At 43.5% G+C, this 14,689-nt stretch overlaps 1 protein-coding gene across 1 annotated transcript in view; it reads right to left on the minus strand.

The window, feature by feature from the left end:
• The window catches only part of DNAH7 (dynein axonemal heavy chain 7), a 248,396-nt gene that overhangs the window by 50,537 nt on the left and 183,170 nt on the right, over positions 1-14,689 (minus strand). The window contains exons 43-45 of the mRNA XM_065413626.1: positions 13,758-14,104; positions 7,088-7,268; positions 1,885-2,070 (exon numbers count right to left, since the gene is read on the minus strand). Coding sequence (XP_065269698.1) covers positions 1,885-2,070; positions 7,088-7,268; positions 13,758-14,104 — 714 coding nt within the window. The remainder of the gene's footprint in view (positions 1-1,884; positions 2,071-7,087; positions 7,269-13,757; positions 14,105-14,689) is intronic.

Consider the following 14,689-nt stretch of genomic DNA (forward strand, 5'->3'; position numbering starts at 1 on the left):
AAGCTCTGCCTCCCCCGACCCCCCCCCCCCCCGACCCCCAAATCTGGCAGGTGGCAAATGAGCCACTGTAGTGTTTAAAGTGTAGATAAAGCCTAAGACAAACGGACTGTTTTACATGGAATTGAGACACAACCTTGACTGTAAGCTTTGGATTAGGCCAAAGCATTTTATTGTCCTTACAAAACACAGCACTCTAAACAAAAGAGTGAACAACAAAGCCTGAATTTTATTCATGTCCCTTTCCAAGGCAACAGCAATCACAAATTTAGAATGAAAGGAAATGATTTTCAGGGGATAGAGAACATCCACAGAAATGTCAATTGAAGGCTCTAGTACTTTATTCAAAACCAAGGTGCCAAAAAGATATAAAAGCTTTGTTCTTTGAAAAACTGGAGGAAATAAAGGAATTAGCTTCCTGAGAAAATGAGAAACTGCAAAATGAGCAAATGTGAAAGTACTATCCAGAGTCTCAGGAAAGACTGAAACAGCCACCCAATGAATACATAACGATAACACAGACAATGACAAAGAGGCCATATATATATTAAAATAAAAAATAGCTGTCAGGAGATCACAGCTACTGTTATACAAAGAAGGAAACACGTTAGTTTCATATCAGACAATGAGTTCCCACAACCAGCCCCATAAGGCTACACTAAACTAAACTTCTTCTGTAAAACCAGTAAAAGTTAGTTATCGCTAAACAAATAAGGACATAACTGCCTTTGCTTCTCAGGACTGGCATGAAGGATCCCCCAATCACCACTTTTCAGAACCCCAATCATCTTTTACCAAAGGTCTAATACCTAGCCATACTATATATGCCTGATAAATGGCTGCTTTCATCCAATACAGAATTACATTCTCTCAAAATTTAGTAACTGAGAACAGGAGAAAACTGCTGGCAAAATAAGATCTTGCAAAGTAAAACACTAAAAAAAAAAATTCAAAATATGGAAATGATGAACAAAATAAAGTTTGAGAGATGTTACAGAATTTTCTAAAGAAAGAAAGATAAGGGAAGTACAGTAAAAGTAGTTAAGTGGAGATAAGGAAAAAAAAAGATTTAGGCTCAAATGTTAGACTCAATTTTCAAAAGTGGTCATTGATTTTAGATGCCTCTATTTTTAGGTGTCTAACTTGTGACAACCTGGGATTGATTTTCAGCTGTGTTGAGCAATCATTTCTTCAGCTGAAGCCTCGAGAAATCCAGCTGCTCAGCAAATCTGAACATAAGAGCAAAAGTGCATCAAATTAGGGATCCAAAAATGGAGGCATCCAAAATGAATAGCTAGTAGAAAATTTTGACCTCAGGTCCTAATCCTGTAGTTATTTTACACACACAACTTCCATTTATGTCAATGGGAATTAAACACACAAATTTATTATATTTAGTGATAGTGATATTAAGTCCACTTTATCTCCCTGCTTCTCCTTGTTCTAAAGAATTATTGCACTTTAAATACATTTACACTCGAGTTGCTGACCAGTGATTCTGCAGACACAGGACCTGTTCCTGCTCCCACAGAACTTAGTGTGAATCTATCCATTGACTAGAATGGTAGCAGGTCATGCCATGAGGCCATGGGGCATAAAGTTACTTGCAGTCACTTTACAGATATTTGAGAAAACCAACCACAAGGTTCATGTATTTTACAATTAACTTTGTTAGGAAATAGTAAAGAAATATGAAGGAAGAATTCCCCTGAGGTCTTCTAAGTGAAGTTCAAAGTCTTACACACACACACACCTGTTTTTTCAATTCTTGAAAATTTTGAAGTCAATTAAAACATGTTTTTAAAAATCTAAATATTTTAGCAGGAGAAAAAAATGTTTGGTTGGTTTAATACAAAAACATTTAGATAAAACAACTGTATTCATTACTTGTCTATAGCTGGATGTGAAGGCTCCCAGGTAAGCCACAATTCCTGAAGAAATTAGGATATCGCCGGTCAAATTGATGTACTGCCTCCCCAGCTCCAGAGCAGACTGGTTCCAGCGAGTTTTCTCACCACCAAGGCCTCCAATCAATTGTTCTGCTCTCTGTAGCTTTTTGCTGCACAGATCAACCTCAAAAACAAAAAATAAATTGCATATAATGGCAGCACTTGTGCTGCAGATTATTTACATGTTTTGATTTACGTCATACGAAGAACAGCCAGGGGACATCCTGAAATTATTTACCTGTATGCACCGATTTTTTTTTAAATTTCAGCAAAAACTTAATTAAATGTTTAAAAGTCTGAAGAAGGAAAATAATCTGTGCGACAGATTATCTTGCTTACTTGTACAAAGTCCATGACATTTAAGAGTTACTGTTTCCTCCAAATAAACTATGAAGTTCATATAAAACATTGAACTCCTAATAGCTTTGTATGTGATATAGAAAATATCAATATTTGAGGAAGTTACCCAGCGCTCATGTTCCTTCTCTCATAAAACATCCTTATGAATTCACATTCTAGGTTGCTTTTTAATCAAGTAGTCTTTTAAAGTATTTTTAACAAGAGGTATGATTTAATAATAATTTAATTCAATTCTTTTACATTCATTTCTCGACCGTGGGGGGTTGGGGCTCTGCAGAATCCCCACCAGCCTCCAATTCAAGTTGTTTACAATGTCCTATCTGGATTCCAAACGCGGGTGCGCATGCATGCCATGAGCCGGAACTGTTCATAGTAGTGTCCATGTGTTGGCCGCATGGCACATCCAAGGTTTTAAGAGGACGCTCCAGTTCCCCCTTATCCAGCAACAGAGGGGCCTGGAGCAGAGAGGAAGGAGGGCAGGATTGGAATCCAGATAAGGACCGCACAATTTGAAGAACCTCCACTTACAGTAAGTAACCTTCTCTTCTTCAAGTGCTGGTCCCTATGTGGATTCCAAACGGAGGAGGGTAGCGAGCAGTGGTCAGGAAGGAGGTGGGCGAGAGGGCTCTCAAAAAGATCAAGTCTGTAGGACAGCATGACCAACTGCAGAACCCGTTGTTGTGGAGGAAGCAATGGCGCAATGAGTGGAGAAGGTGTGGACAGAGGACCAAGTGGCAGTTTGAAGTATGTCCTGCTACGGAATGTCCACGAGGAAGGCTGACATGGTGGCATATGCCCATGTGGAGTGAGCTGTGATTCCCAGCAAGAGTGGAGTGTCTGATAGCTCATAGCAGGTCTCGATGCAGCTGGAGAACCACTTGGAGAGACATTGTGAGGAGAGGGCAGAGCTGTGGCAGCACTCCGTGATGGCAACAAAGAGCCAGGGGATGCGCAGAAGGCGCGGGTGCCATGGAGATAAAAGGCTAGAGCCTGACAGATGTCAAGGGAGTGGAAGGCGCATTCCATGGGCGAGGCGTGGGATTTGGGTAGAATAGTTTGGGGTTTGGGAGGTGTATACTTTGGTTGAGGTGGAAAGAGGAAGCCACCTTGGGCAGAAATTTGGGGTGTAGGCGAAAGGAGATTTTGTACTTATGGAAGACGGTGAACGGGGGATCCGCTATCATGGCTGCCAGTTCACTGACATGGCGTGCAGAGGTGATGGCCACCAAGAAGATGACCTTTATGGAGATATGGGTGAAGGAGCAGGTGGCCAAAGGTTTAAAAGGGGTCTTGTTGAGGGCCCAGAGGACAAAATTGAGATCCCAAGGTGAGGCAGGCCTTTGTACAGGGGGAAAAACATTGAGGAAGCCCTGGAGAAATCAAGAGGTCATTGGGTGAGTAAAGATGGAGAAGTCATCCACAGGAGGGAGGAAAGGACTGAGCACAACTAGGTGAACATGGATAGAGGAGTGCGCTAGGCCCAATTGGCGGAGATGGAGGAGGTAGTCCCGGAGAATAGGACTGGAGATGTCTGTTGAGATGTGGCGGTGATGTGCCAAAGCAGTGAAGCGGCGCCACTTAGCAGCATAACAGGTGCAAGTGTATTGGTGCCTGCTGTTAGTGAGGATTTTGCAGACAGGCGTAGAGCAGACCTGGTCTACATGTGATCCCCAACCAAATTTGAACTTTCAGCAACTCCAGGTGAGCTCCCCAACCTATTAAGGAGGCATCAGTGACAACAGTCCTGATTGCTGGTGACCAAGCAAAGGGCATGCCCTGGACACATTGCCCTGAATCGTCCATCAGCATAAGGAGTCCAGGATCAGTGGAGGAAGTCAGACAGTGTGTCCAAGAGATGACAATTCAGATGATAGACCAACTTCAGCCATATTTGTAGAGACACAATCTGGCAAATTGGACTATCTGTGTGCACACAGCCACATGACCTAGCAGTCTCAGGCATACACAGGCTGTGGCTGAGGGTTGACACTGCATTTCCAGACATAGATGGTGAATCAGTCAGTCAGCTGAAATACTCTCAAACTCATGGAGTCTATCAGGATCCCAATGAACTCAATCCTTTGATTTGGGACTAGTGTTGACTTTCCATTGTTTAGGATAAGACCTAGATGGTCTAGTAAGCGTAACACGAACTGAACATGAGAGACGACTTCTTCTCTGAACTTTTCCCATAGTAACCAATTGTCCAGACGTGGGAAGATATGAATTCCCTTCTTCCTGAGGTACGCTGTCACTACAATCATGCACTTGGTACCAGGGAGTGGAAGACAAAAAGGAACATGGTGACCTGATACTACCAGTCTGCCATGACAAACTGGAGAAACCTCCTGTGGGAACCAGGAAATAGCGGGAGTAGAATCCCTGTCCCCAATGCTTCAGCGGAACCTCCTGTACAGCCCCCAAAGCCAGTAGAGACTGAACCTGCTTGAAGAGCAGTGTCTCATGAGAGGGCTCCTGAAGAAGGATGCGGTAGGAGATGGGGAGGAGGGATGGAGAAGAATAGTATGGCATAACCTAATCTGGTGGTGCTTAGGACCCACCTGTCTATGGTAATTGAGTCCCGAACACTGTAAAAACAAGCCAGTCAAAGATGGGGAGGTCACCACTGGATCGCTGCCCAGGACACACAAGTCGAAATGGGTGCTTGCTGAATGCTGGGGGAGGATGAGCCTGCTGGTTAAATCCAGAACCAGAGGCCTTTTACCACTTCCTGGGGTAATCCTGCTGCCTTACAGAAAAGGGGAACTGCCCAAAGAAATGCTGCGAGTGGTATCACTGCTGTTGCTGATGACCACTATAGTGGGGTCTCTGTACAGTTGAGTATAAACAAAGTAGCTCAGGAATCCTTAAAACAGTGCAGGGTCTTGTCAGTCTTTTTTCAAAAACAAAATCTTATCACCAAAAGGTAAGTCCTCAATGATCTGCTGCACATTGGGCACAATACCCGAATTCTACAGCCATGAGGCCCTGCACATGGTCACAACTGATGCCAGAATTCTGGCCAAGGCATCTGCCACATTCAGAGCTGACTGTAACAGAGTCTTGGCTACCATATAGCCTTCTGCAACAAACACCTTAAACTCTTCCCTGGAGGTGTCTGGTAATGTGTCCGCAAACTTAGATGTGGCCATCCAATTAATAAAGTGTATTTAGAGAGCAACACCTATGCATCTGCAGGGAAGAGGTATAAATCTTCCTTCCCATCAAGTCCCTTCTTTTGGACTCTTTGTCCTTACAGGCCTTCGCTGATCTCAGTGCAGTACTGGAAAGTGGTTAGGCAAACCACCCTTGTGCTGGAAGGTATATGGTGCTTCCTTTTAAAATATGAGGAAGAGTCTCTCCAAGGCCTGGAACAGTTCCAATTAGATTTTGGGACCTCTTCCTCACTGCACCAGAGAAGAGGAAATGACTCCTCTTCCTCTTGGGGGAGACAGCAGGGTCCGAACATGGAGCAACAACACTTGTCCATTCCAAAGGCAATCGCTGATCAGACAAGGGCCTCAGTACTAAAGCAAGCCTCATGCCCTGCTCCAGAAGGTGCTGCTTCAGCCAGAAGTCTCTTGCCACTTGAATCCTCTTCTAGAATGACTTACAGATTGAGCACTGCTCCTTAATGTGTTCCTTACCAAGACACAACAAGCACCTTGTGTGGGGATCAGTACTAGGGATGCCCCATCCCCCAAAGAGACAATGGTTGAACCGTGGTGAGGTCGTCACACAGGGCAGTCAACTACTCTAACACTAAACTAAACCTAAGATGCTTCTAACTAACTAATATCTAGAGGAAAACAAACAAACAAACAAAAACCCCTCAGAAAACGGAGACTGAAAACTTGAGGTAAAAACACCACACCGAGCTCTGACTCTAGCCACGGGCGGTCAGAAGGAACTGAGAGGGGTCAGGGCAGTGCCGTCCTTATATAGCGAGAGGAGGGGGTACAGCCTCAAGGTGTGAATGCTGCTCCTATGGATATTGCTAGGCAAAGTTCTTCAGTGGCTTCAGTATGCTGGGCATACATACACCTAAATGGACTATATGGCTACATCTACTTGAAGAAGAACTTTTGTGCTGTTGTTTAAAAATACGCATGTAAACTTCTTTTTTAAAGTGAGGACAGATTATTTTGTAAAGTATTGAATTATTGAAAAAGGAAAGAAACCATGCTTTAGAATTTGGTCTTACTAGACAAAAGAGTACTGCATTCTAAACATTACCAGTTTCTATGTCTGATGGCTGTTTAGTGACATTAGTGGACAAGCAATGAATTCACAAAACCCAAAACCACATATGATATTAATTTGCAATCCTGAATAACTACGAATAGTTAACTACACTCACCCTAGTCTAGAGGTGGTCAGTCCAGGTTAATGTAAAGTAAAATTGCCAGGGCAATGTTGAAAAATTTAACACCTAATGATTTCCTTTCTGGATCACCTGATGTTTTCATTTCTGTATTTCATTCTGTATTATCAAGTCAGATATGACTGGAGATATACGGGATATAATATAATGTGATATTTTGCATTTATGATTCTCATAGTTATCACATACTTATTCTCCAAGCTACACCTACGCTATGGTTTAATAACCAATATGAGAATGAACAAAAATGATGGTAGCCTAAAACTGGGTTTTTTTTTAAGCTTTGGCAGGGTTGAAGGTTAAAAGCAGAAATGTGATGGGCAAAACCCCCTTATTTTTAAACAACTTTTTCAATGCCCCAGTATTAGCAATAGTTTTATCTACGTGTATTATATACCTGATTCTCCAGATCAGCCTTCTCCTGCTTCTTTGATTCCAAAGTTTGTTGGAGTATAGCCAATTTGTCCTGAACTTCCTTTAGGGCTGCTTGTTTTTTTCTCAGACCATCCATGGCAACCTTCAGTTCCCCTTCAGCCTGATTTAGCTTTATCTTTTTGGGGGCAACAACTTTTGCCACTCTAAATAAAATAAATTAGTAAATTAAATTTATCACAATTATACTGCGTATGAATATATCTCGATACCTATGCACATACACTCACACCAGAATTGCCATTAAAATGTGTGCCAAAGTGGAGAAAACTGCAGTATAGCAAACTGCAGTATAGCAAGCAAACAGTATAGAACAAACAGTATAGAAAACTGCAGTATACCAAATAAGTTTGTCAGAAAATGTTAACTTTTTAAATATCTACTACTGTAGATTTTATTACATGCTTCTATTTTTGTCAATCTTGATTGGCTAAAACAGCATCAACTGACTTAGAACAATTTTTGCAATATTTCCTGGAATAACAGGCAATTAAAAAAAACAGCAAAAAGCTTATTGCATATATTCACATTCATCATACATCCAAAATATGAGATGGCTGAGGTAATATACACCTACAAATATTAGACACTTTGAGCCAAATTTTTAAAAGCCATTATAGATTTTGTGCCTAAAAACAGTTAGTTTTTATCTGCTTTTCACACATAAGGATCTATCTGCAGGGACAAGCCTTTTTTTTTTTTTTTTTTTTTTTTTGAGGACTGAAAATAATTGCACACACATTTTTGTGCATTTTGTGCATTAGCTTGAAGACTACTGAAAATATGGCCCTATAATTTTAAAAAACAATGGACAATTGCAAAATAAAATAAAAATGAACAAGTGATGCATGTATTTTCAAGTAATGGCTAGACAGTCAGTAGGTGATATTTTACAACTATTCCCCTCAAAATCATACTAAGTCAGATCCTCAGTTGGTGTAAAGAAGCATACCACCATTACATACCACAGGCTCAGGACCTGGCCCACTGTTTTTTTGTTTTTGTTTTTTTTAGCTAACCTGCAGTTTGTCTGCAGACATTTATGACATATACAGCTGTTTCTTGGTGTGACAGTGTGTACCCTTATGTTCACTCCTTTTACAAAACTATCACACATTTTGTACAAAGAATGCCTTGGGAGGTATCATTTGAAAACTCACAATTTGTTGATCATTATTGTCCTGGGAAAATATGTGTGGAAAATCTTATATGTAAAGTTATAAAATTCTACCATATGACATTACTAAGACATGTTCCAAGAAAAGCAGCCACAAACCAGTTCCTCAGAGACAAAAGGCAAACTGATGCCTCAGCCAGGTGTCAACAAAATCAAATGGACCATCACCTGGTTAAGTGGCCATTCCTCAACAGAAAAAAGGGTGTGAGCGAGAAATTTACATCTTGGCAAAGAAACAGCTGGAGGTTCCCATCCCCGCAGACTTTCTGTCTCCTGAACCCCAGCTGGAGATGATTCTCAAAGAAGAAGATGATTCTCAAAGTATAAGAATGGGGAACAGATGCCCCAAGTTATTCCTCCCTTTCTTTCTACCCACAGCAGCCACAACACCTGAGGAACAAAGAAATAGCTTTGGACTGAGGGAGGGATCCTGTCTGAAAGGAATTAAGCCAGTAAGACTACTGAAGTGTGTGGTGAGAGAGACTTTTGTTTTGAATTCACTTAGCTTGTTAAGTTAGGTATTAGTTGCATTTTACTTTTATTTTCTTGTAACCAATTCTGACTTTTATGCCTCATTACTTGTAATGACTTTAAAATCTATCTTTCTGTAGTTAATAAACTTGTTTTATTGTTTGATCTAAACCAGTGTGTTTGGGGAAACTCCATTTGAGATAACAGGATTTGTGCATATCATTTTCTATTAATAAAATGACGGACTTTATATGAGCTTGTGTTGTCCAGGAGACGACTGGGCAGTAAGACCCACATTTCTGGAGGAAAGTCTGAGACTGTGAATTTTCTAGTTTTCCTCTTCAGTGTAATTCAAGAGTGGCTGACCATAGCACTCATACAGTATAGCTGGGAGTTACTTACATGCTGGAGGCTGTGTGTGAGCAGACCACCCAGAGAAGCAGAGAAAAGGCACCCAAGGCTGGGGAACTGAGGGGGGACAGCTGTTCAACAGTCCAGATTATACCCTGGGGAATGTCACACTCTGATAGGAAGCTTCAGTAAAAAAAACAATTACCTACCTTCCATAATTGTTGTTCTTCAAGATGTGTTGCTCTTGTCGATTCCAAGTAGATGTGTGCGTGCTGCATGCACAGTTGCCAGAAGGTTTTTCCCCTAGCAGTATCCATCTGGTTGGTTTAGACACCCCCTGAAGTTGCACCTTCATGGCATCGTATACAGGGTCCTGCCGACTGGCCACCTCTTCAGTTCCTTCTTGCTGGATTACTCCGACAGAGGGATAGGTGGCCGGGTCTTGGAATGGACACAAGCAACACATCTTGAAGAACATCAGTTACGAAAGGTAGGTACCCATTTTTCTTCTTCGAGTGCTTGCTCATGTCGATTCCAAGTAGGTTACTCCCAAGCAGTACCATGGAGGCGGGGGCAGAGTTCATGGATTTGCTGATTGAAGCACTGCGCTGCCAAATGTGGCATTGTCCCCAGCCTGCTGAGTAATGGAATAGTGAAAAATGAAGGTGTAGACTGATGACTATGTCACAGCCCTGCAAATCTCCTGGATCAGGACCTGCACCAGGAATGCCACCGAGGAGGCCTGCGCCCTTGTGGAGTACACTGTCAGTGCAGGGACACATATCTTTGCCAAATCATAGCATGCCCGGATATAGGACGTGATCCATGATAAAATTCTTTGGGAAGCCACTGGGAGGCCATTCATCCTGTCCGCTACTGTGACAAATAGTTGGTTCGATTTCCAAAATGGCTTGGTCCATTCGATATAAAAGGCCAATGCCCACCAAATGTCCAGGGAATGGAGCTTTTGTTCCCGGCTGTTAGCATGTGGCTTAGAGTAAAAAAAGGGGGGGAAATGTCCTGATTGGCATTAAACCGAGAGACGACCTTAGGAAGAAAAGCTGGATGAGGCCGAAGCTGCAGCTTGTCCTTACAGAAGATTGTGTAAGGAGGTTCGGCTGTTAGGGCTTTAAGCTCAGACACCCTCCTAACTGAAGTGATTGCCACCAGAAATGCCACTTTCCATGACAGAGTAGTAAGAATGTCACTAGGGGCTCAAAGGGGGGGGGGGCATTACTCTCGAAAGCACCAGGTTGAGGTCCCATGCAGGGATCGGTTGTCGTACTTGAGGATATAACCTGTCAAGTCCTTTAACAAAATCGGCTGACCACTGGGTTAGCGAAGACTGATCAGCTGGCAACCACTGGGTGAAATGCAGAAATGGCAGCCGGGTGAACCTTTATTGACAACACCGAGAGACCTTGCTGCTTCAGGTGCAAGAGATAGTCCAAGATAAAGGGTACTGATGAGTGCAGAAAAGAAGTGTGCTTCTGTAATGACCAAATCATGAATCTCTTCCACTTAGCTAAGTAGGTGGCCCTAGTGCATAGCTTCCTACTGCCAAGAAGGACCTCCCTAACAGGACCCGAGCAAGCCAGCTCCAATGGGTTTAGCCAAGAAGCTTCTAAGCCGTGAGGTGGAGAGACTCAAGGTTGGGATGCTGAAGGCGGCCATGATCCTGGGCGATTAGGTCTGGGAGCAGAGGCAGGGTGACCAGAGCTTCCACTGACAGTTCCAGGAGCATGGTGTACCAATGTTGATAGGCCAGGCTGGAGCTATTTATATCACAGAACGTCCATCTCTCCTCACTTTGTGCAGCACCTTGTGAATGAATGGAATGGGTTGAAATGCATAGAAGAGATGGCCCTTCCAGGGAAAGAGGAATGCATCCACGATTGAGCCCGGGCTTTATTCAGGAAGGAGGAGAACTGCAGACGCTTCCTGTTGTGCCTCGTCACGAACAAATCTATCTGGGGAACTCCCCACCGTTGCAAGATGTTGTTCATAATGTCTGAGTGGATGGACCACTCCTGGCTGTGGAAGGATCTGTTAAGATGGTCCACCAACACGTTCTGAGAACCTGGATGCCTCCAGGTGTGTCATGCAGAAGTCCCACAGCTTGAGGGCTTCCTGGCATAGGAGAGAGGAGCGTGGTCCACCGTGGGTTTATATCAAACACCACTGTTGTATTGTCTATCATTACTGATACACATCTCCCCTTAAGGTGGACTTGGAAGGTCTGACAGGCTAGACAAACTGCTCTCAGCTCCCTGACATTGATGTGGAGCATGAGTTCCGCTTGGGACCAGAGGCCCTGAGTTATGAGCCTTCAAAGATGCGCTCCCCACCGCACCGCCGATGCATCCATGACCAGGGTTGTGGCCTGGAGAAAGGTACTCCTGTGCACATGCCTTGCGGGTTGAGCCACCATATGAAAGACTCAAGCACCGCCAGAGAAAGCGTGACTATCTTATCCAGGCTGTCCCGGGTTGGCCAATACACCAATGCCAACCAAGCCTGAAGGGGCCTGAGCCTCAGTCTGGCATGCTGTACTACTTACGTACAGGCGCCCATGTGTCCAAGCAGCTTCAAGCAATTCCGTGCCGTGGTGGTAGTGTATCGTCTGAGACCCTCTATAATGCCGCAAAGCATTTGGAACCGTGATTCTGATAGGAATGCCCTGGCTTGTCTCAAATCTAGCAATGCTCCTATGAACTCTATTCTCTGAGGGGGGGATAGGGTTGATTTTTTCCAGCACGGTACCATAACCAGTTTGCCACGGGATGGTGCCAAGGATCTCTGTGGTGCCAGTGTTCTCAGGCCCAGTCTCGCCTGGTCGGAGAAGGCGGTGCCGTGAAGGCAATGAGCTCTCTAGCCACCTCAAAGGTCTCAGACATGGAGGGCAGCTCTAAAGCCTCTCCACGGCTCTCCTGAAGAGGGGAGTCCATCGGTACCAGACTCAACTGACCCCTTGTTGGGACAGGAGTCAAGAGTGCCAAGCTTAGGTGGTACAGTGCTTAAGTGGCCCGGTGTGAGTGGAACTGCACTCAACAGGGGGAAGGGATAGCTCGGTGGTTTGAGCATTGGCCTGCTAAACCCAGGGTTGTGAGTTTAATCCTTGAGGGGGCCACTTAGGGATCTGGGGCAAAATCAGTACTTGGTCCTGCTAGTGAAGGCAGGGGGCTGGACTCGATGACCTTTCGGGGTCCCTTCCAGTTCTATGAGATATATATATAAAATAATATGGAGATATACCTAAGTCCTTTCGCCCCGGTTTCGGAGTGGGTGAGCACCCCCTGTCCGACTTCTTTTTCTTCTTATGGGGCACTGGAGATTGGGAGCGGTGTTGCACGCTAGTAGGAGCTGAGCCCTTCTGCAGAGAGCCCTTCCGGTGCTGAGAGTCTCTACCAGAGTCCTTTCTTAGAGCCGAGGCCTCCCTTGTCGATGCCAGCATGCTCCGCACTGATGCGGACGTGCTAAATATCATTTCGGCCAAACTCGGCTCCAAGTGGGGGCAAATGGTGGCCTCCATCAGAAAAATTTTCAACCTTTGATCTCTCTCTTTTTGGGTGCTGGGGCGGAATCCCCGGCAGATTTTACAATGGTCCTTCTGATGAGATTCCCCCAGACACTTCAGGCAAGAAGTGTGAGGGTTGCTCCTGGGCATAGGTTTATTACAAGCTGTGCAGGCTTTAAACCCCAGAGACCGAAGCATGCCCCAGTGGGTGGGTGGTAGGAAAGGGATAACCCTGACAACTATATATACTTAAACTAACTATCTAGACAACTAGTACTATTATAACTATTTATAGGGAATGATCAGAAGACCACTAGGGAAAGAGCTTGCCGAAGCAAGAGAGAACGAGCGTTCCGACCAACTGTCAGTCAGTAAGAAGGAACTGAAGAGGTGGTGGGTCGGCAGGGCCCTATATACGGCATGATATAGGGCCCTGAAGGCATGATTCCACAGGCTCCTAAACCGACCCAATGGGTATCACTAAGGGAAAAACCTTCTGGCACACACCTACTTAGAATCGACATGAGCAAACACTCGAAGAAGAATATGTACTAGTACATCAAATTTTGTTACCTTCAGTGGAAAGATTCCTATCCATCTCAGGCCTTTGCTACTTATTTTCAGATTGTAGGCTGAGTTTAGGCACCTAAGTGTGGATTTGATAGATTTATCCAGGCTCTGGGGATGTGTTATAATGATACTGTAAATTGGTGGGGTGACTCAGCACAAGTAAGATAAGGCAGAAATCAGCAAGGTTTTTTTCATCAGGGTAAGCAAATACAAACAAAACAATTTCCAAACCCAGTCCTCAGAAACTAAATGATGAGCCCTTCCTTCCCACTGGCATTCTGCTGAAGACCTGTGCCATAAGGATGGGGAAGAGAAACCAGAATTAACTCTTTGCTTACTGGAGATGGGATATTGCCCCCTTCATCCTATCCAACGTATCCAAATTTGAAAATCAGACCCTATACGTCCCTTTCAACAGCTGCCTCATAATCTTTACCAGTGAATATGTCAGGCCAGTTAGAATTTCCAACAAACTTTAAATCCCTCTTAGTATTAGAATAGACTAAACTCACTTGTTCTTTTTTTTTTTTTACACAAATGCTTACTTACTTATCATAGGAATCCATGGCTATGACCCATTTGCACAGACCTTCCGCTGCTGTGGAAGCATTTCGAACCTTGTCTGGTACAAACTCAGGATTTGTGATATATTGTTTCCTGATGATGGCCATGTAAGCTGGAGGAATGTTGTCCTTGTCATATTCATGAAGCGACTGCAGAAATCTTATATCACCTAGAAGTCTCTTTGCTGGACCCCAGAAATCCTCTATTTTTTTCCCTGAGCCTGATGGATCTGGAATTTTATCTGATTTGATGCCTTTCAGGATGCATATAGCTTCCATAACTAACTTGACACCAGAAGGAGGACTCTTCATGGACTTCACAACTGTGATATCCTTAAAATAAATGACATAAATATTACTGCTTCATAAATAGCATTAGACTCACTTTTCTAACGTATCACAATCATTCTATGTATGTATGTTACAGTACTATTTTTTCATATATGTTTGCTAGACTCAGACTTGGTATTTTAAACTTAATGTGATCTCAGGATCACAGACAAATTAATGTACACTGTACAAATATACCATATATTCATTTTTAATAGTATCTGTCTTTTAAATCTTTCATTTTTAAGTATAGGAAGACAACACCCCAGTGTTTTGTCTGCTTAGCCCCTTCTTCCAGAATATGCATTATGGCACTACATGGGTTGAAATAATACTGACATTTAAACAAAGATGATCAAACTTGAAATCTAATCAACAGTTAGTTTAGCGAATGAGAAATTTCTTACCTGAGAGTTTTCTTTGGATTAGCAGCTCCTTTCCTCATTCATCACTAATGGTTAATGCCTACCCACATACCTATGAAATTCAGAGGCAGTCCAATATTGTTGCTGGAGGCTCCAGGCCTAAGTTCCAACCTTTGGTTCAGGCCACCAGAAGAGTTATTCCAAAGAGACAGAAACATTTCAG

The sequence above is a fragment of the Emys orbicularis genome, chromosome 11 (assembly GCF_028017835.1).
Source record: "Emys orbicularis isolate rEmyOrb1 chromosome 11, rEmyOrb1.hap1, whole genome shotgun sequence".
In the NCBI taxonomy this organism is placed as follows: Eukaryota; Metazoa; Chordata; order Testudines; family Emydidae; genus Emys; species Emys orbicularis.